Source organism: Trachypithecus francoisi, unplaced genomic scaffold (genome assembly GCF_009764315.1).
Source record: "Trachypithecus francoisi isolate TF-2019V2 unplaced genomic scaffold, Tfra_2.0 Lachesis_group16, whole genome shotgun sequence".
Taxonomy (NCBI): Eukaryota; Metazoa; Chordata; class Mammalia; order Primates; family Cercopithecidae; genus Trachypithecus; species Trachypithecus francoisi.
The window spans coordinates 76756283-76775962 of NW_022681461.1; the positions used below are offsets into that span (position 1 = coordinate 76756283).

Consider the following 19680-nt stretch of genomic DNA (forward strand, 5'->3'; position numbering starts at 1 on the left):
TTCTAGAACACGGAATTCACTACCCCTTGCCAGGCCTGGCTTAATTCTCTGCCTGTATTCCCCAAACCCTCCTGGCTGGACTCACTGATACTACTTTCTAGCAGGTTCAGGCCTGCCCCAGTGTTGAAGGAATTCCCTCAACCAGGTCTGCAGGTGATGAAGAAGTAAACAAGACATGCTTCCACCTTCCGGGAGCTCTCAGTTTGGGAAGGAGGGAGACTCAACAGCCAGAAACCCAGGAGTCACCTGACACTGGCCTCCCACACCACCCACAGTCCCATCACCGCATCCTGTGGCGTTCCCTCCTCATTACCTGTCAGTCCCGTCCACTGTCCTCCACTCTAGTCCACGCTGCTATTGTCTGTAAGCAGGAAGCTCTGCCACCCTTTAGCACCGAGGGGCTGCCATCTGCGAAGCAGAGATGAGTGTGCATATGGCGCTGTGAGAGGACAGAGAATGGAAATGACCACGTCTGTCCAGACAGTGCGAAAGGGCTTCACAAAGGAGGCTGACCTGCGTTCTGAAGGGTAAATAAGAGTTTGCAGGTGGGAAGATGGAAAAATATTTTTGAGGGGGATGGGTTTTGCATATCAAGACCGGAACGGCATCTCAGGGTGTCCAAAGAATGGCAATAACTTAGAATTTAGAATGGGAGTGAAATGATAAAACCAAGGACTTTCCCTGTAGTTAATGAGTAACCCCGAAAGATGTGCCCTCCGAGAGTGAGGGGGAGTTCTGTTTTAAAATTTGTTCAGTGGCCAGGCATGCTGGCTCACACCTGTAACCCTAATAGTTTGTGGGGCTGAGGAGGTGGATCGCTTGAACCTAGGAGTTCAAGACCAGTACATAGGGAAACCCTGTCTCTACCAAAAAAGATACAAAAGTTAACTGGGCGTGATGGTGTGCGCCTGTAGTCCCAGCTACTCATGAGGATTGCTTGAGCCGGGAAGTGGAGGTTGCAGTGAGCCATGATCATGACACTGCACTCCAGCCTGGGCAACATAGCAAGACCCTGTCTCAAAAAAAAAAAAAAAAGTTTAGTCTCCCCAGCCTACAAATCCTTTTCTGAGATGGAATCTCACTCTGTCGCCCAGGCTGGAGTGCAGTGGTTCGATCTTGGCTCACTGTGACCTCCTCCTCCTGGGTTCAAGTGATTCTCCTGCCTCAGCCTCCTGAGTAGCTAGAATTACAGGTACAAACCACCATGCCGGCTAATTTTTGTATTTTTAGTAGAGACGGGGGTTTCACCATGTTGGTAAGGCTAGTCTCGAACTCCTGACCTCGTGATCCACCCACCTCGGCCTCCCAAAGTGCTGGGATTACAGGTGTGGGCCACCATGCCCGGCCTGATCTATAAATCTTTTAAGTGAAATTTGTCCATTTAGGCAACAAAGACCACCCAGGGCCCCTTTCAGACTCCTAGAACTCTGTGTCATTTGTGCTGGTGTCCCTTGTCATCAGTCATGCTGCAAGATTGTCACTACGGGAACTACAGGGTACATCTCCCTTTCAGGAAGGTTGCCCTGGGTGCTTCAGAGAGGCTGCAGGAGGAGGCCGGTGCAGTGGTCCAGGAGCCCAAGGGATGGCTGCGGACAAGTTTAGGGATTGGGGGTGTAGATGTTGCGGGGTGAAGGAGAGGAAGAGATGGATGTTTCTAGCTTCATCTGCTATAATGGGCAGAGAGGTCCTGCCCAACTCCCCACACTGAGCAAGTCTCCTTCCTCAGCTCTTCAGAAGAGGGAAAGCTAATCTGATTGGTCGGGTTCCAGGACAACGGTTAGGCCAAGTTTACTTGCAAGTAGGGTCACTGAGTGTAAAAAAAAAACCTGACACACAAGAATGTGGCCTTCTCCTCCTTCCATCCACACCTAAACACACTCGCCTTTGCTTCTCCATCGAGTCTGCTACTGAACAGAAGGAGGAAACATCTCTCACAGGAGGGCTCGGGCAGAAGCAGAAGCCCTGTTAGGCCTGCAGACGGCCTCAGGCTCCATTCCAGTCTTAGTGGAGAGCCCTGAGCCCTGGGTAGGCCCCGCAGATAACAAAGTGCGGCCTGTATCCTGTTGCTATGGTCAGTGGCGTCTGGTCCCTTGAGAATCCCACGGGCAGAATGGGGAGTGGCAGAGCAGGATGGTCCTGTCATGGACCCCATCTTACTATCATCAAAATGCCTGCCTTCATTTCTAACAGCTTAATCAAAAGAGAAAAAAGGCCTGGGGGAGGGGGAGATGAAGGGAGGGAGAGTATCTCAGAGCAGGAATTGAAGAGAGGGTGGAGATATCAAGGTCAGAAACTGGCTCTGAGGAGTCCAGAACAGGGGCCCCCTCCCAGTGAGTCAGTCAGGGCGGGAGCCCATGTGGCCGCCGGGCAGGGCCAGGTTTCAGTTTGAAGAGGACTTCAGTGAGGGAAGGAGGCCCAGTCAAACAGCTGCGGGATCCAGGGGTTCCGATCCGTCGCAGCCGGCACTGCTGCTTCCCAGCTGTGTCACCTGGGGTATGTCCCAGGACTTCTCTGAGCCCTAGTTTCCTCGGTATAAACCGGAGATAAAAACACCTCCCTGCCAGGGTTGTCATAAAGAGTAATTAAATGTGGTAATGTCTGTGACAGCACTTAATAAACCATAAATCTCTGCACAGCATAAAGAGGTGCTAGCCTTTTTATTATTCCCTTGGGAATGAAAAGCAGCGTGCCTTTGATGAGCATTTGTCAATTCTCAGCTCCACCCAGCTTCCCGGCCTCATCTTCCCTCCAGCTTCAGAAAAATGCCATCTATATAAAGCAGAAATCACCAGTTAAAAGAAAAGAAAGAAAATGCCATGTATTCCTTCTCCGTAAAGCTCCTCTTTGTTCTCTGCTGCTCCTCATCCCTTTGGTGTCTCCCTCTCCACAGGCTTCTTCCTTTTTTTTTTTTTTTTGCTCCTTATGTACATCAGCCTCCTCAATATTAAAATAAGAACCATGCCCCAGCCGGGTGCGCTGGTTCACATCTGGAATACCAGCATTTTGGGAGGTTGAGGTGGGTGGATCACTTGAGGTCAGGAGTTCAAGACCAACCTGGCCAGCTTAGTGAAACCCTGTCTCTACTAAAAATACAAAAAAATTAGCCAGGCGTGGTAGTGCATGTCTGTAGTCCCAGCTACTCGGGAGGCTGAGGCAGGAGAGTCGTTTGAGCCCAGGAGGTGGAGGTTGCAGTGAGTCGAGACTGAGCCACTGCACTCCAGCCTGGGCAACAGAGTGAGACTCTGTCTCAAAAAAGAAAAAAAAAGAAAAAAAAAGAACCATGCCCCTAAAACCTTTATCTAATCCCCTTACCTCTTTTGGCTACTCCATGTTTCCTTCTTCCATTCTTATATTGTTATATGATTTTACAGTTTGTAAAGTTTTTTATGTCATATAGTGAATGTCATACAGTAATGAAATTTTGAGGTGAGCAGTATTTGCCCATTTTACAGATGAGAAAAGTGAATGTCAGATTAGAATTCAGTCCCATGTCTTTTTTTTTTTAAGTTATTTTAATTTTTATTTGAGACCCATGCTAAGGGTCTCATTGTGTTGCCTAGACAGGTCTTGCCCCAGTGTTGAAGGAATTCCCTCAACCAGGTCTGCAGGAGATGAAAAAGTAAACAGACATGCTTCCACCTTCCAGGAGCTCTCAGTTTGGGAGGGAGGGAGACTCAACAGCCAGAAACCCAGGAGTCACCTGACACTGGCCTCCCACACCACCCACAGTCCCATCACCGCATCCTGTGGCGTTCCCTCCTCATTACCTGTCAGTCCCGTCCACTGTCCTCCACTCTAGTCCACGCTGCCATTGTCTGTAAGCAGGGAGCTCTGCCACCCTTTAGCACCGAGGGGCTGCCATCTGCGAAGCAGAGATGAGTGTGCATATGGCGCTGTGAGAGGACAGAGAATGGAAATGACCACGTCTGTCCAGACAGTGCGAAAGGGCTTCACAAAGGAGGCTGACCTGCGTTCTGAAGGGTAAATAGGAGTTTGCAGGTGGGAGGATGGAAAAATATTTTTGAGGGGGATGAATTTTGCATATCAAGACCGGAAGGGCATCTCAGGGTGTCCAAAGAATGGCAATAACTGAGAATTCAGGATGGGAGTGAAATGACAAAACCAAGGACTTTCCCTGTAGTTAATGAGTAACCCCTGAAAGATGTGCCCTCCGAGAGTGATCCTCCTGCCTTGGCCTCCCAAGTAGCTGGGATTACAGGCATGAACGACTGTGCATCCCCATGTGCTTTCTTTCAGAGACACCTCGCTGCCTCTCTTTGATGCTAAACTTTCTTTTCTTTCTTTTTTTAAAGACAAAATCTTACTCTGTTGCCCAGGCTGGAGTATAGTGGTATAATCATAGCTCACTGCAGCCTCGACTTCCTGCAGTCAAGCGGTCCTCCCACCTCAGCCTCCTGAGTAGCTGGGACTACAGGCACATGCCACCATGCCACATTAATTTAAAAAAATTTTGTAGCGACAGGATCTTGCTATGCTGCCCAGGCTGGTCTTGAACTCTTGGACTCAAGCAACCCTCCTGCCTTAGCCTCCGAAAGCAGTGGGATTATGGGCATGAATGACTATACCTGGTCTGATGCTAAATTTCTAAAATGATGGTCAGGATCTACCATCTGTATTGCCCTGCGTCTATTTTCTGTTAAGCCCATATAAGTCCATTCCTTCCTTGCACCACTGTACCTTCCTCAAGACCACCAGGATCACTAGCTTCAGGCCAGCTGGTTCACTTCAGAGGCCCCTCATGGCTGTCACTCCTATCAACACTTCACTGGCAAGGCTCTGATTCTACTCATGACATTCTTCTCCAAATTTTCTTTCCTTGGCTTGAACCAGGACTTGAAGTTTCCCAAAAGAGAAGGAGGATATGGGGAGGGTTCCTTTTGTGTCTCTGGTTCCTGTATCTTGGTTGTGTAATGTTAACACAGGTGAGTCACAGGACCCCTACTTTGGAATGCTGCTTCCATGGTGAGCTCTGAGTTGCAGCAGGATTTCAACAGTACATTCCACCACCACCAGCAGCCCAGCTGCCAAGGGCTTTCCCTGAAAGAACAATTTACCTTGGTTTTGACCAGCTTGGCAGGAGCTGGGTTTTTGATTTGATGGCAAAAAGGATTAGAGGTGTCATAGCTTGTGATTTGGCCAGGCATGGGAAAGTTAGTGTCAGTTAAATTTTGTGAATTTAAATTTAAGTGAAATCAAATTAAATATTTAGTTCTTCAGTCTCACTAGCCATCTTTCAAGTATGCAATGGTCCCATGTGGCTAGTGGCTGCCATATTGGATAGAGCAGATGTAAAGTGTTTCCATCATTGCAGGAAGTTCTATAGGACAGGACTGATTTTAGTCCATCAAACAGAGAAGAACAAAGGTAAAGCCGCTGGCTAAGAGAGAGTAAGGGACAGGCAAGCACATCAGGGATGTCCAGGAAGAGGGCGCATGGCATGGGCAATCCAAAGGTAAGTAATAATGGAGATGGAAGCGGCAGGGTGGGCAGGTGCTATAATAAGTACCCCCCTTCCACTCTCTGTGTGCATCTTCCATATGGAAATTAGGATTATTTTATCAGAGCCACATGTGTTTCCCAAACCAGGATGCACATCCTCTGGGGAAGAAATGGGTCCTCAGATAGGAACCCATGCTAAGGCCACCATCAGGTAAGGAGGGGACGCTCCTGTTTCTCTCCAGATACTGATCTCTTGGAGTCTCAATGGAAGACCAGATAGTAGATGTTTGGAATGGAGAACTAGGGATTAGATGTTGAGGAGGAAGTCAGAAATACCATCTGGAGCAGAGAGAAAGGATTAGCTAAGAATGTAAATTTGGGACTCAGTTGTAGTCACCAAAGAGTCCTTCCATGATTGCCACTTCTGGATCTAAAAGCTTAGATGACTCATTAATTGTCCATTTATTTCTGTACAATTCAGTGATAAGCATTGCGTTCTAATTATTTGCCTGGAGATGAGTCCTTTAAATAATAAATAAAGTGAGCACCTATTCAAAATAATGTTTATGTCCTGTACTCAAGAAAGAGAACAAGAGAACAAAGAGAAGATCTGGGACCTGAAAAACCATTCTAATTCTCTTGAAGTTGTAAATTCCAGGAGGTAGGTCTGGCTTCAGGAATGGCTGAATCCAGGTAGTCAAAATCAACTTGTCCTCTGTGTCTCTCCATGTCTTGACTCTGCTTCTGTTTGTGTTGGTGTCTTCCTAAGGCTTTCTCCAAACTATGTCAAAGTCGGTCTTCGGCAGGCAGTTCCAGGCTTACACACTTTTCATTCTCCAATTCCAATGGAAAGAAATGGCCTATTCCCAAGAATTTCAGCCAGAGTTAAAGGGCTGACCTTCATTGGCCTGGCATGGGTTATTGTCCATTCTTGAGCCAGTAGCAGGTCTTTGGGAAATGCAATTTTCTGATTGGCCAGGCCTGATCATGTGTCCACACCTGTGGCACAGTGCAGGGTCAGCTTCAATTAGACTGTTAGGCCTAGGTGAAATGGCTCCACAAAGTAACCCATGCTCCGTAACCAAAAGAAAGAAAATGGATGCCAGCCTGGCAGAAAGCACAGCTGCCTATTATATGGTCTTTAATTAACGATAGCTATTATCTTTGTGAAATGATAGAGGAAGGTTAAGCTGACATTAAACATCTATGGCAGTAGGGATGGCTTTGTGGCACATAGTAAGTTCTCAATAAATGTTTATTAAAAGAATACATTTCTAAGGGAATAAACAGGAACATACATTAAAGTGTAATCCTGCTCTATGGGGAAAAAAAAAATGAAGCCCAACAAAATGAGGGCACAATTTTGTTGAGTCTAGGAAATGAGCCAGGAAACAAGGGATAGAGACAAATGGCACATTTCTGAAAAGGAGTTCCTTAGAGACAGGGCTGAGGGCTGTTTAATTAACATGTAAAGTTACTCTGGAGGAAGGGAGTGCATAAGGAACTCTCCAAGGTTTGTTGATGACAAAAAACTAAGTAGTGATGGGAAGGATAATGGAAAGTTCTCCTGGAGGAAGTGGGCGAAGAGGTGGCAATTGAGCTTTAACAAGAAGGCAAGAAGGTGATTCTAGCAATCAAATTCCAAAAGATGCCTATCAGACTAAGGAAGTCAAGCTACAGCTTATGACCAAGAAAAGGATCTAGAAGTTAGTGTAGACTGTTTCCTGAGAACTTCACCCCAAGATAGTTCCAGACAGAAAGGCAGGAGAAATCCTGGGTGTCTTATTCCTTCAAGCTATTCTAACAGAATACCATGAACTTGTATTATAAACAACAGAAATTATTTCTTATAGTTCTGGAGGCTGGGAAATGCAACACCAAGTTGCTGACAGATTCAGAGCTTGGTGAGGGCCTGTTTCCTGGTTCATAGAGGTCACCTTCTCACTGTGTCCTCACACGGTGGAAGTGGCAAGGAGTCTCTGGGGTCTATCTCTCTTTTCTTTTTAAAGATTAGTCAAGTGCAGCAGTGAGAAGGGGAGAAAGAGTGGAACAGGAGTTTGATCTGTAACTGACTATGAACACTCAACTGAGATAACTCTCTACCTTCGGACTAGCCTCTGTGGTCTCTTATTTTTTAAAAATTTTTTAGAGATGGGGTCTCACTATGTCATCCAGATTAGGCCCCAACTCCTGAGCTCAAGCTGTCCTCCCCACCAGCCTCCCAAAGTGCTGGGATTACAGGCATCAGTCACTACGCTCTTTCATAAGGCCACAAATTCCATTCCTAAGGGCTCTGTCTTCATGACCTAATAAACCCCCACCTCCTACTCCCTGGGGGTTGGGATTCAGCATATGCATTTTTGGGGGATACAGACATTCAGGCCGTAGCACTGGGGGTTCTGAATAACCATTTGAAGTCAAAAAGCCCATAAAAGAGCAATGCATTGATAAACAGAAGATATGTGCAGCTCTGGCCCATTCACACTGGGCATAAAAGAGGTCCAAGAAGGAGCAATTAAAATCTTTGAAGGGCTGGTTATAGAGTTCAGATAACAAGAATAGGGAACTTTAGGTTCGAAAGACAAAGATTAAGAAAGAGCAAGAATTATTATATCTACACTATTCATTCTTGGGGCCTCAGATCTACTCCACTTCTCAGTAATTTTCAACTTCACTAGCTTTCTCTGTTATTTATGCAGGCCTTTATCTCAATACTGGACCTGAGATCTTGAGGAAAGGTGTTTTCCTGCATAGCATATTGGAAAAATACTTCCTCTCCTCGCCGGGCCTCAACTTCCTTATGTGGAATGAGTCCACTCGACTGGAATGACTAAAAGAGTCCTTCCAGCTCCGAGATTTTAAATTGACAGAACTTAAGTAGCAATTCACAAAGTTCATAATACTGTGAACAGACAAAATGCAAATTTACTCATCAAATATTGAAATTCTAAGGTTGAAACTTGACATAAAATGTAGTCAAAGGAATGCCTGAGCCTTGGTTTTTCCTGTGTGGTGGAAAAAGTAGTGCTTAAATCACTATTGTGATAAGGATGGAATGAGATCCATGAGGTGACAGTGCCTGACACAGGAGGTAGAGGTAAAACTAAAGCAATCTGGAGTTCCGGTGTGATTCACGATGACACAGTATTGCGAGTAGCACATGGCATCTTGAGTTAGGAGACATGAATGTGAGAGGCTCCATTCCAGTCTTCATTTTCCCCATCTCTAAAAGGCAATAACAGTATCTACCCCACAGGGCTGTTATGAAGATGAGATGAGATCTTGCATTCATTCAACAAACATTTATTGACTCCCTACTACTTATCAGGCAGCAGGCTAGGTGCTGGGTGGGGATATAATGATGAATAAGAAAAAGTCCTCCAGTATGGGCAACGTGATGAAACCCCATCTCTACAAAAAATTAGCTGAGTGTGATGGCGAGAATCTGTGGTCCCATTTACTCAGGAGGCTGAGGTGGAGGATTGCCTGAGCCTGGAAGATTGAGGCTGCAGTGAGCCATGATTGCAGCACTGCACTCCAGCCTGGGGGACAGAGCAAGACCCTGTCTCAAAGGGAAGGAAGGAAGGAAGGAAGGAAGGAAGGAAGGAAGGAAGGAAGGAAGGAAGGGAGGGAGGGAGGGAGATGAAAAACCCTTGTCCTCACGTAGCTTAGAGTCTAGTGGGAGAGAATGATCATGGATAAATCACAAACCTGAATGATACCTACTAGGAGAGGGATGGCACTATGGGACTTACAAAGGAGATCATGGGAGTAGAGGACTTTGAAAACCATAATGTACCAAACTAATGTTATTCATCTTTTTGAAACAGAGTCTCACTCTGTCGCCCTAGCTGGAGTGCAGTAGCATGACCTTGGTGCAATGCAGTGCACTGCAACTTTAAACTTCTGGGCTCAAGCAATCCTCCTGCCTCAGCCTCCCAAGCAGCTGGAAACACAGGATTGTGCCACCATGTGTGGCTAATTTTTTTTTTTTAGAGACAGGGTTGCATTCCTTCTGGAATCTCAAAGGGTCAATTTGTTCCTTATCTTTTCTAGCTTCTTTCAGCTACCCAAATTCCTTGTCTCCTGGTACTGTTATGCTGACTTCTGCTGCCATTGTTGTGACATCTTCTCTGACTCTGACCCTCCTGCTTCCCTCTTATAAGGACCCTCGTGATTACATTAATACAAGATAATCTCCCTACTTCAAACTTCTTAATTACAAAGTCTTTTTGGCCACATAAAGGGACATATTCACAGATTCTAGCAATTGGTCTGTGTACATCTTTGGGTGGCTATTAGTGTGCCACAGCACTCCTGGGCTATCTAGTAGGAAATGGGCTATCCTTAGAAACCAGTAAGCAGAATTGGGCTACCTTTGAACATCAGCTTGTGGCTGTATTCTATTAAATACAGTCTGGGGTGGAGTGGAGGGAGAGGAGCAGATTGGGTATCTGAAGGCCGATTGTAGATGCCCTCTCAGAGAACACTGTCACATGGGAGACCTCCATAGTATTATAAAAGGAACATTAGACAATGAGTGAGGATACTGGCTGCTGCCACTCAAGAGCGCTGAGACCTCACACAAGGATTTTACTTCTCTTAAGACCCGAACTCCACCTATGTGACTGGGGGTACATAGAATACCTGGAAAGATTGGAGTGTGGACTAATGAAAATTCCACTCATAAAATCACCTAAGACAGCGCCTGATCCTTAATAAATTTCTGTTTTAGAGTGCCTCCTAAATGCACTCCTTCATGTTCGTCTGTCCTTTTTGCTGTGGTCACTGCCTTTTCCAGGCCTCTCAGACATCTTCACTTGCCTGCCTGGCAGCAGAGGTAGTGGTTAGCAGCAACAGCTTTGGAGCTGGGTAAAAGAGCTGGTCTTAACCATGGAATCTGGAGTCCGTCTCTTAAGCTCTCTAAGCTTCCGTTTCCTCCTCTGTACAATGGGGATAAGAACGTCTACCTAACCAGGCTGTTGTAGGGATTAAGTGAGACGATGAATGGAAAGGGCTTAGCACGGTGTTTGGCACAAGATTAAGGGAACGATAAATAGTAGTGTTACTCTTCCCAAGAGGCCTGACCTCCTTTCAGCTTCATCTTTTTCCACATTCCTCATGTGGCAGCACTAGTCAACCCTCTTCAGTCGAAGCGGACCTTGAACTTGTATACTGGAGGGGCACTGCTTAGAAACAATTCCTTCGCTCTCCGATATTCTCAGTGTGTCCTACACTATTCATTCTCGGGGCCTCAGATCTACTCTGCTTCTCAGTAATTTTCAACTTCACTAGCCTTCTCTGTTATTTATGCAGACCTTTATCTCAATACTGGACCTGAGATCTTGAGGAAAGATGTTTTCCTGCGTAGCATATCGGAAAAATACTTCCTCTCCTCGCCGGGCCTCAACTTCCTTATGTGGAATGAGTCCACCGGACTGGAATGACTAAAAGAATCCTTCCAGCTCTGAGATCTTAAATTGACAGAACTTAAGTAGCAAGGACCTTGTAGATTACCTTGTTGATTACCTAGTCCACCCCTCTGCTATTCCAGAAGAGGAAACAGTGCTATTTTTCCAAGGGGGAAAACTTAGTGCTATTCTGTCTGGTCTCCGGGGCAAGTCTTCCCAGAGGGCACGCAGCCTTGTTTTCCTATCGGTGCAAGAGGGTACTCGGCGCCTCCAGGGCTCTGGGAGCCGGAAACACGTGTGTGCTCACCTACGTGTACACACGTGAGCACACCTACAGCAGCAGGGGCGCTCAGGCCGGCAGGGGGCAGCACAGACCCAGCTTGCAATTACCCGGCGCAGCCCCGAGGGAGGAGGGCGTGCTGCAGTCCCGGCGGCGGCGGCGGCGGCTGGAGGTGCAGCCTCCCAGGTGGGAGGCGGGGGCTGCGGGCGCAGGAAAAGGCGCCTTGGGAGCGGGCGCTCAGCGGGGCCTCCTCGGGCCCCGGGCGCGGCGCGGCGAGTGGGAGCGAGCGCGCCAGGACCACGCAGGCGCCCTGCTCCGGCTGGCCCTCGGCCGGCGCGCGGCGCGGGAGCAGCCCGCAGCCCGCCCCCTGCGCCCCTCGCAGCCCCTGGGCCACCCGCAGCCGCCCGTCGGGAGCAGCCCATCGGCAGCCCGCGCAGGCCGCCGGCCTGGGAGAGCGCGCGGCGGCGGCGGCGGCGGCGGCGGGACGGCCCCGAGCGCGCCCTCCCGCCTGCGGCCACTCTCAGCCGGCGCTGGCCCGGCCGGCGCGCCCCGCAGGCGGCCGGAGCGCGGCCTCGGCCTCGGCCCGAGCTAGCCCCGGGCCGTAGCCCGCGAGAGGCGGCGCGGGCGGCCGAGGGCACTGACGGCGTCGCGGGGCGCTCCCGGGCGGCGGCGCAGCGGCAGCGGCGGCGCAGGGGGCGGAGGCAGGGGGCGCCCCCAGCCAGGATGCTGCGGTTCCTGCGCCGGACCTTTGGCCGCCGCTCCATGCAACGCTACGCGCGGGGCGCGGCGGGGCGCGGGGCCGCCGGGCTGGGGGACGAGCGCGACGGGGGGCTGCGGGGGGGCCCGGCCGCCGCCTCCTCCTCTGCGCTGCCCGCCGCGCCCGGGGGCAGCGTGTTCCCGGCGGGCGGCGGGCCCCTGCTCACCAGCGGCGCGGCCGTGCACATCTCCGCCGCCGGCGCCGCCAAGGCCACCCTCTACTGCCGCGTCTTCCTGCTCGACGGGACCGAAGTGAGCGTGGACCTGCCGGTGAGTGACGGGGCCGGTCTGGGGCTCTGGCACCTCGCGCCCCTGGGAGCAGCTCCCCCTCCCCCAGTGCTTGCCTCGGGGGCGCTTCCCTTGCACCTCTCTGGGGATCCCCTCCCCCATCCCCTTCTCCGAGCACTCCTCAACTCTGTTTCTTCTTGGGCTACCCAGTCCCGGTCTCTTCCGGGGCCCCACCTTTGGCCCGCGCCCCCTCCTTGGCACATTGCGCCGCGGCGTTGCGATTTTTCTGGCACCCACCTAGTCCTTGGGGCCTCGCCCCCTCCCCAGTACACACGGTCCCCAAGTCCCGAGACCCCGCCCCCCTGACGCGGGTGGCCGGCGCTCCCCTTCCGTCCCTAGCTTCCAGCAGGGGTCTTCCTGATACTGAGTTGTTGGGTGGAAGATGTCAAATCAATGTGAGGCCGTCCCTGGGTGTCCAGCTTGTCCCCCTTAAACTCGCCATCAGGCCTTGATGAGACAGCAGAGAGGAGATCCCCTCGCCTGCTACTCGGCAGGCGCCCCAAGTTTGGGAGGGGGTGTTTAGAAGACCATTTCTGCTCTCTGCTGATCTCCTCTGGGTACACCCCACTTCCATTCCGTGAGCCCCATCTGCCCCGCAGCCTCGCAGCGGGTAGGGTGACTTGGGAGCTAACTCTGGAGTCGGCTCTCTCGGACCTGTCCGCCTTGCACCGACAGAGCCCTTGCTGGGGCGCTGGGAGTCGACCCCGGGGTGCCCGCGGGGCCAGGCGCGCCTGACTTCCTCCCTCGGGCACCGTGCGTGGGGTCGGCGGAGCACCCCAGGGCGGCGGCACCTGGGCCTGCGTCCTGGGCACCCGCCCACAGGTGGTTGCACCCCCGCCCCGCGCCAGCTGAGAGCTAGGCCGGCGCTGTCGTCCCCTGCAGGGCGTCCAGTTACCAGTGAGTCTTCCTGGCTGAAGGGGCCAGATCAGATCAAATCAAACCACACATTAACCGGGCGCCCACTGTGCACCCGGCGCTGCGGCAGACGGTGCCTTCGGGAATTTCTGGGTGTGACTGAGGACATAGCAGTAATTGAGCTTTAGATGAATGTTAGATCATCTCGAGGATGTCAAGGGAAGAAATAACATACCCGGACTTCCAAGGAAGAATATAGGCCTTCCTGTGTGCGAGAGATGTTTGGACTTCATGAGAGAACTAGGAACATGTGAAAAGGGTCTCAGATGAGAAAATCAGAGCCTGCCTGGCTTGGAGTTTAACGCTTCCCGGTGTAGGTTGCATTTCGAGACAGTTTCAATTTATGGCAATTTTATTTTTGTGGTTCTTTGTGCTCTCCATAAGATATCATTTTGCTATGAAAATACCCTTTTGGGGCCTTTTTATTGATGGAAAAGGAGCCAACAGTCGGGTGCTTAGAGCTGTTGCCTTTAAAATAGCATTAAAATGTTACTGCTCCCCAAGAATGAGGCTCTCCAGCCTTTATTCAGCTGAGAGAGGAGGCCTGAAGAGCCGGGGAGGAGGAGAGGGGAGCAGGCTGCCTCTGGAGTGGGCAGCTTGTGTTGGGAGAGGATGTGGCGTAGTTTGCATCTCGGATCTGGGAAAGGAATGCTATCCTTGGGAAGTTTGACAGTGCTCCTTGCCTGTGGTTTTCTCATCTGTTCCCTGGGGATGATTCGTTTATAAAATGTATTGCTTGTCAGCTCCTTGAGACAGGCTTAAATGGTGTGCATAGTGAATAGACCCAAACAGGTATACAAATGAACAGGTTGGGACAGGAAGGCTGACTGATTCCAGCCAGTGTAGCCCTCACTGGAGCCTGGTGGGGGAAGGGGATATTTGCATCCTAAAAGATTTCTTCACTTTATAAAAGGCTGCTTGACAAAAGAATTCCCCCGTCCCAGGTATTCCTAGGATGGCAAATTTCTTGATTCCTTTATGATGTGACTTAGTGAAGCCCACATTTTATGTATGCACACACACACGTATATGCCCCCTGTCCACAGGCAGATAAAAAGCAAATGCTGGCTTGTGTCACGTGAGCTCTCAGGGAGGAAAGATGAAGAAAAATCGCCAGTGGGCACAGCTCATCGATTTAAAGATTTATTAGATATTAGGACTGCATCACAGTCTCCTACATTCATCTTCCCAGATCTGAGTGTGTGTTCCTGTAATTAATTCTGAGTTACGAGGTTAATGCCAGGCGGCCAGCTCCCCAGTGCGTTTGTAGCATTTGCTGCTCCTCAGACCCACTTCACTGGGCTCACTCTTTATACTGTCCTTTTTGGCATTTGGCTCCACTTGTCATTATTCTCTTTTGTGTTCCTGGATTTTTATCGCTTCCTGGGCCCTGGTGTTGCCTTTCCGCTTGTCGCAAGATAGGATTTACCTTTGACCGCGATACCCCAAGCTGGCTTCTCAGGCACCCAGAGACGTTGCTGGGGCTAACTGTGTCTCCTTTGTAATTAAAACCCTCAGGCAGCGTTAGCCTTGAGAATTCCTTTGCTCAACCTCCTAAAAGTTGGCTGTGTGCTGTCATAAACCTTTTTATTAGCCCTAGTTAGGACGCTTGTGTTCTGAAATTGTCTAGAACACAATAACACCCTCAGTGTGACTGTGCTGTGGCACCTCAGTCCAGTCCAGACCGCATTTATTGGGCGTCTCCAATGTGCCGAGCTCTGTGCTGCAGACACAAAGGTGAATGAGATGTGGCCTGGAGGCTCTTGGGAAACTCAGGTGAAAACATGTTTCTTTTATTCTGGGTGATGCTAAGTGATATGACAGGCACACCCAGACAGGGTGCTGTGGCCGGATGGAATGGGGGAATTGGAAGGACTTCCAGGAGACTTTGACACTTGAGATTATAGGGTCTCAGATCCAGTGTCCCTTGGCAAAGCCATGGGCCAATTGTTATATATAAAAAAGGGAAAAGCAGCAGCAATTGTTTCTTCTGATAGGGCTTGGAGCCCCCTTCTCTAGTGGTAGGTTGAGTCACGTAGCATGCCTAAGTGTTCTGTTTTTGTTTTTGTTTTTTGGATATGGGGTCTCATCCAGGCTGGAGTGCAGTAATGTGACCACAGCTCACTACAGTCTTGATCCCCTAGCCTCAAGCGATCCTCCCACCTCAGGCTCTCTAGTAGCTGGGACTACGGGTGTGCACCACTACACCCGGCTAATTAAAGAATTATTTTTATAGACATGGGGTCTCACTATATTGCCCAGGCTAGTCTCAAATGTGTAGGCTCAAGCGATCCTCCTGCCTCGGCCCCTAACAGTGTTGGGATTACAGGCATGAGCCACTGTGCTTGGCCCCTGGGTGTTCTTAATCTTTGCTATAGATAGTCAGCAGCTTTTCAATCTTTGATAAAATAAAATGTGAATAAAAGAATCTTTTTAAAAAAACTATAACATGCAGTCTAAAGTGGACTTGCTGTACAAACCCAGCTTCCAGATGAGCCCTTGCTCTCCCTACCAACCAGAGTGCCAGCCTGAGCCAGTCCTCTTCAGAAACCCTGGCCCTGCCTTGGACAGCACCTCCCTCTCCTTAGCCCAGCCCAGCCCTACCCAACCCTCAGGTGTGGTCTGGTCAGAGCAGGGCAGGGCTCCCTCCCTCAGCCTGCCCTAGACGCTTTCCTTCTATTAATGCAGCTGAAGATCCCATTAGTGTGCTTGGCAGTGGCACCCACTGTTGACTCATATTAGCTCTCTGTTGACTAAATCCCTGGCATCGCTTTTGCTCGTGTGGCTGTTGCTCAGCCCTGCCTCCCGTTGCCCTGTGTGCTCAGTGTGAAAAGCTGTTAGGACGTGTGGCTGGCCAGTTAGCACTCCTGCCATGCTTTGGAGGGAACGGCCCATGGGCCATTGTTGCATTTGGTGGTGCAGTTGCCTTCCCTGCATCTGGAACTCAACATCGACTCATTGTGGTCCAGTGCAAACATGGGGGATTTCAGAATTCGAAGATCTACCTTTGCATATTACACCTCTGCCTTTGGACAATTTCAGCTCTTTGAGCCGTTGACTTCCTGATCTTTCAAATGGGGATGTTGGGAGGATTCAGTGACGGGAAGGCCTCAAGGTGCAACAGAGTGCTGAAAGGTTGCTAGTAGGTTGTAATCTTAGAAACCTCTCCTTCCTCTACTTTGGACTCTGGAAAGATTTGAAGAAGTTTCCAGTAATAGACGTTTTTTAAAAAAATGCTGTGCCAGGCAGGCTAACCATTGCTTGGCTCTTCTTTAGTGGAAATTGGAAGTTGGATGTAGTATGAGAAATGCTTCTTAAAAGTTTCACTTTGGATGTGAGAAGTGATGTTTTTTCAGCAAAAACAGGATAATGCAGGTTTTTAGAATTTTAGGACTGAAACCTCTGATCTGACATAACATATGTGATACAACAAAGGTTATATGGCTTGTTTTGGAGTTGAAAGGGACCCTGGACAGCACCTCCCCGGCCCATTGGAGGAACTGGAAAACTGTGGTCTGTGGCTATAAAGTGACTTCCCTTTAGTCAGTCAGTGAAAGGGTTGGAATGGTCTGCTTTGGGAACCCTGATTGTCAGCATCTGAAGGTGTCAAGCGTAGGGTCAGCGGTGGGAGGGAAGACTAACCCCACGTCCTAACACAGGATCATAGAAGGGGGTTGGGGTACGTTCCTGGCAGTTGGAAATAGAACCGATTTTCCCAAAGAGTGGAAAAACTGGATCCCAGTGGAAAATGATCCCAACTTCAGTGTTCACAAAGTTCTTCTGGGATTTTTTTTCTTCCAACTAAAATTCCCAGAGCACACCCCCACAATTTCTTGATTCAGTATATCAGGAAGCTCAACTTTTAACAAATTACTCCAGGTGATTCTGATGCAGGTGGTCTCTTCACAGCCAATGAGTAAACCCTGGCTCTAGAACTGTGAGAACAGAGGCAGCTACACCATGCATTATAAACTGCTGTAGCAATGGGGCGAGGGGTGGTAGGGGGGTTGGCAGTCTTTGAGCTGGGGTTTGACCTGTACTTTAGGGAGCCCATTTTTGTCACAGTGGAGTGGAGGGCTAGAGGAGGGACTGGAGACCAGTCGTGCCATTGCAATTGTCAGGTAAGGGGTGGTGATGGCCTGGCTAGGAGAAGGGGGTGATGGTAGAGCAGCTCACTGGTGGAGTCAGGTGAGTGTATCAGGGAGGGTGAAGGTTTGAGATAGGGCTGTCTTCACTCTTCACTGGTTGGGAAGAATTAAGAGATCCGCAGGAGAGTGGAGACCACAGCTCATTTCTACCCTTTCCCAAGGCTCTGGCTGCCATGGGCACCCTGGCTTATCCAAGGCCTCTGGGTGGCTTGCTTTTTCTGTCGCTGTAGGGTAGGTATTGGCTAAAGGTGGCATTCCAGTGCTTACTCCACTCATACCCCCTCAGACCTGGAATGAAGCCTTGGATAGCTAGTGGGTCATGAGTTTGTGTTATTTTTGGAAATGCCTCCTTTGTTTTAAAAGGAAGACTGAGGTGGGGGGTGAAAGAGGGGTAATGAACACCCTTCCCAAAGAGAGTGTCACAATACAAGCAAGAGCACTAACTGCCCTTCTACACTTGCTGGATTTGTCAGTGTTAATAAGGGGCGGGGGTTGGCCTGCAGGGGAAAGGGGCTGCAGCCCAGCCTCTCCAGTGCCAGTAACATGACCCTACACTGGTACAGGGCTCTGAACAAATATTAACTTGCTAAGCACTTTCACGTGCATAATCTCATTGAATTTTGTTCCTAGTACACTGCAATGGATGAAGGCACAGGTCTGTTTCATTTTGAAATAGCAGAAGGTCGATGGGGGTGGGGCCTTCCCTTAAATTCTTGCGTGGGGACTTATAAAAAATCCAGCCTGGCAACCACAGAAATCCTCCGCCTACCATTTGTCCTCAAAACACGTGTTCCATCCTTGCCCACTGCTTGACTCCCTTTGGCCAGCTGGGGGTGGGCTCCTCCCCAGGCCTCTCTGCCCTGCCTGGAGCCTTCTCCTCCAGTGGGAACTGTGCTCCAGTTTCCACCTGTAGCCCGTGACTGCTGCCTGTGGGCAGGGTCAGCTGCTGATTCATCTGGGTGTGTTTCCCAGGTTCGTGTGTGTGCTCTCCTTTCATTTCTCATTTACAATGCGTTCATCGAAGACCCATTTGAAAATACAGGAAGGTTGGAACAACAGCTACAGTTTCGTTAGATAAGCACTGTTAAAATTGGAGTGCCCTTTCATCTGTGCTTTCTTTCATATTTAGATATAAACATGTTTTTAAAATGATGAACTTACATGGGTTGATGGAAGTCTGTGTCCTCCTGACCTCAGCACAGTTGAATAAGGATGTTTGACCTGGAGCTTGTGTCTCTTTAGGGTGAGGCCCTCGGCCCTCCTCTCTACATTTCCTGGGACTCTTAGCTGGGGTGGGGAGCCCCCCAGTGCCTGTTGCCCCTGCCTTGGTAGGAAGCAAGCTGCCTGGCACTCTGACCCTCCTCACCACAATTACCTTCTCTTGCTGGCGGGTTAAAAGGTCTTGTTGATGTGACCTCAGAATCCCCTTGCATCTGAGAGTGCCTGCTATGGGGTGGTCTCGACTCCTGCCAGCCCAGGATGCCTATGACTCTGCTACCAGCCAGAGCTGATCTGGCAGAGTGGGGCTGGAGCCTGGCAGCATCCCTGGTGTGTCCCCCACCAACCCTAATCCCTCTAATCTCACTCCTTCTGCAGCCTCCGTGGCCTCTCTCTAGAGCTGGATTAATTTTACTAGTCCCACTTGATTTTAATTTCTGGTTTATTTTAAATTGTTTTCCAAAATGTTTTTGTTTGCTCACAGTATGTTTTCTTCAGTCAGCAAAAGCTTACTGAGTACTTACACTGCAATAAGCATGAGGGAGGGTGTTGGAGAGAGAATAGTGTTTCTTCAGCTCCCAGTCTTGAGGGGCAGACAGAGTAAACAGATGCCCATAAACCAACATGGCGTGGTGCCAGGGGTGAGCAACTGAACTGTGGGCTGGAGTTGGAGAAGGTTTTTTTTTCTTTTTTTGGTAACGTTGGGGGTCACGCTATATTGCCCAGACTGGCCTGGAACTCCTGGCCTCAGGAGATCCTCCCACCGCGGCCTCTCAAAGCTCTGGGATTACAGGTGTGAGCCACCACACCCAGGCAGTTGGAGAAGGTTTGATCCCCAGAGTGACAATGGACTTGTCCCAAAGGATGTGTAGGAGTTCAGCTGTATCTGGGTGGAAGGAACAGCAGGTGCAAACACATGGAAGATGGGGGTCAGAAAAGCCCCCATCCCTGGGCTCCAGGTTACTTGGGGTAGGGGAGCCAGATGAGTTCTGGCTGTGTCCCTGGATCTTAAAGGAGTGAGTGAGTGGGTACCCTTTGAAATGAAGATGATGTCGGGAGCCCATCTAGGTGATTATCTTGTTGAATCCTCACAAAAACTGTGGTGATGGTTACTGTTGTTATTCCTGATTTGTAGAGGAAAGAATCAGGGTTTAGCAGACAGGTTAAGAAACTTGCCCAAGGTCACGTAGCTAGTAAAGGCAGA

The 19680-nt window shown here is 49.8% G+C and overlaps 1 protein-coding gene and 1 long non-coding RNA gene across 5 annotated transcripts in view; one reads left to right on the top strand and one right to left on the bottom strand.

Annotated features, from left to right (window-relative positions):
* Window positions 1–2638: 2638 nt before the first annotated feature.
* Window positions 2639–12190, bottom strand: LOC117098859. The gene is made up of 3 exons (XR_004443618.1): window positions 12075–12190; window positions 3768–3893; window positions 2639–2769 (listed from the first exon to the last, which is right to left on the bottom strand). It is a non-coding gene; the product is annotated as an uncharacterized LOC117098859 (long non-coding RNA).
* EPB41L4B (erythrocyte membrane protein band 4.1 like 4B) overlaps window positions 11270–19680 on the top strand; it is a 152707-nt gene continuing 144296 nt past the window's right edge. For 3 of the 4 annotated variants that reach the window (XM_033237865.1, XM_033237866.1, XM_033237867.1), the window contains exon 1: window positions 11270–12177. In XM_033237865.1, the coding sequence (XP_033093756.1) occupies window positions 11875–12177 (303 nt within the window). In that variant the 5' untranslated portion in view covers window positions 11270–11874. The remainder of the gene's footprint in view (window positions 12178–19680) is intronic. The other variant, XM_033237868.1, reaches the window with a different exon arrangement.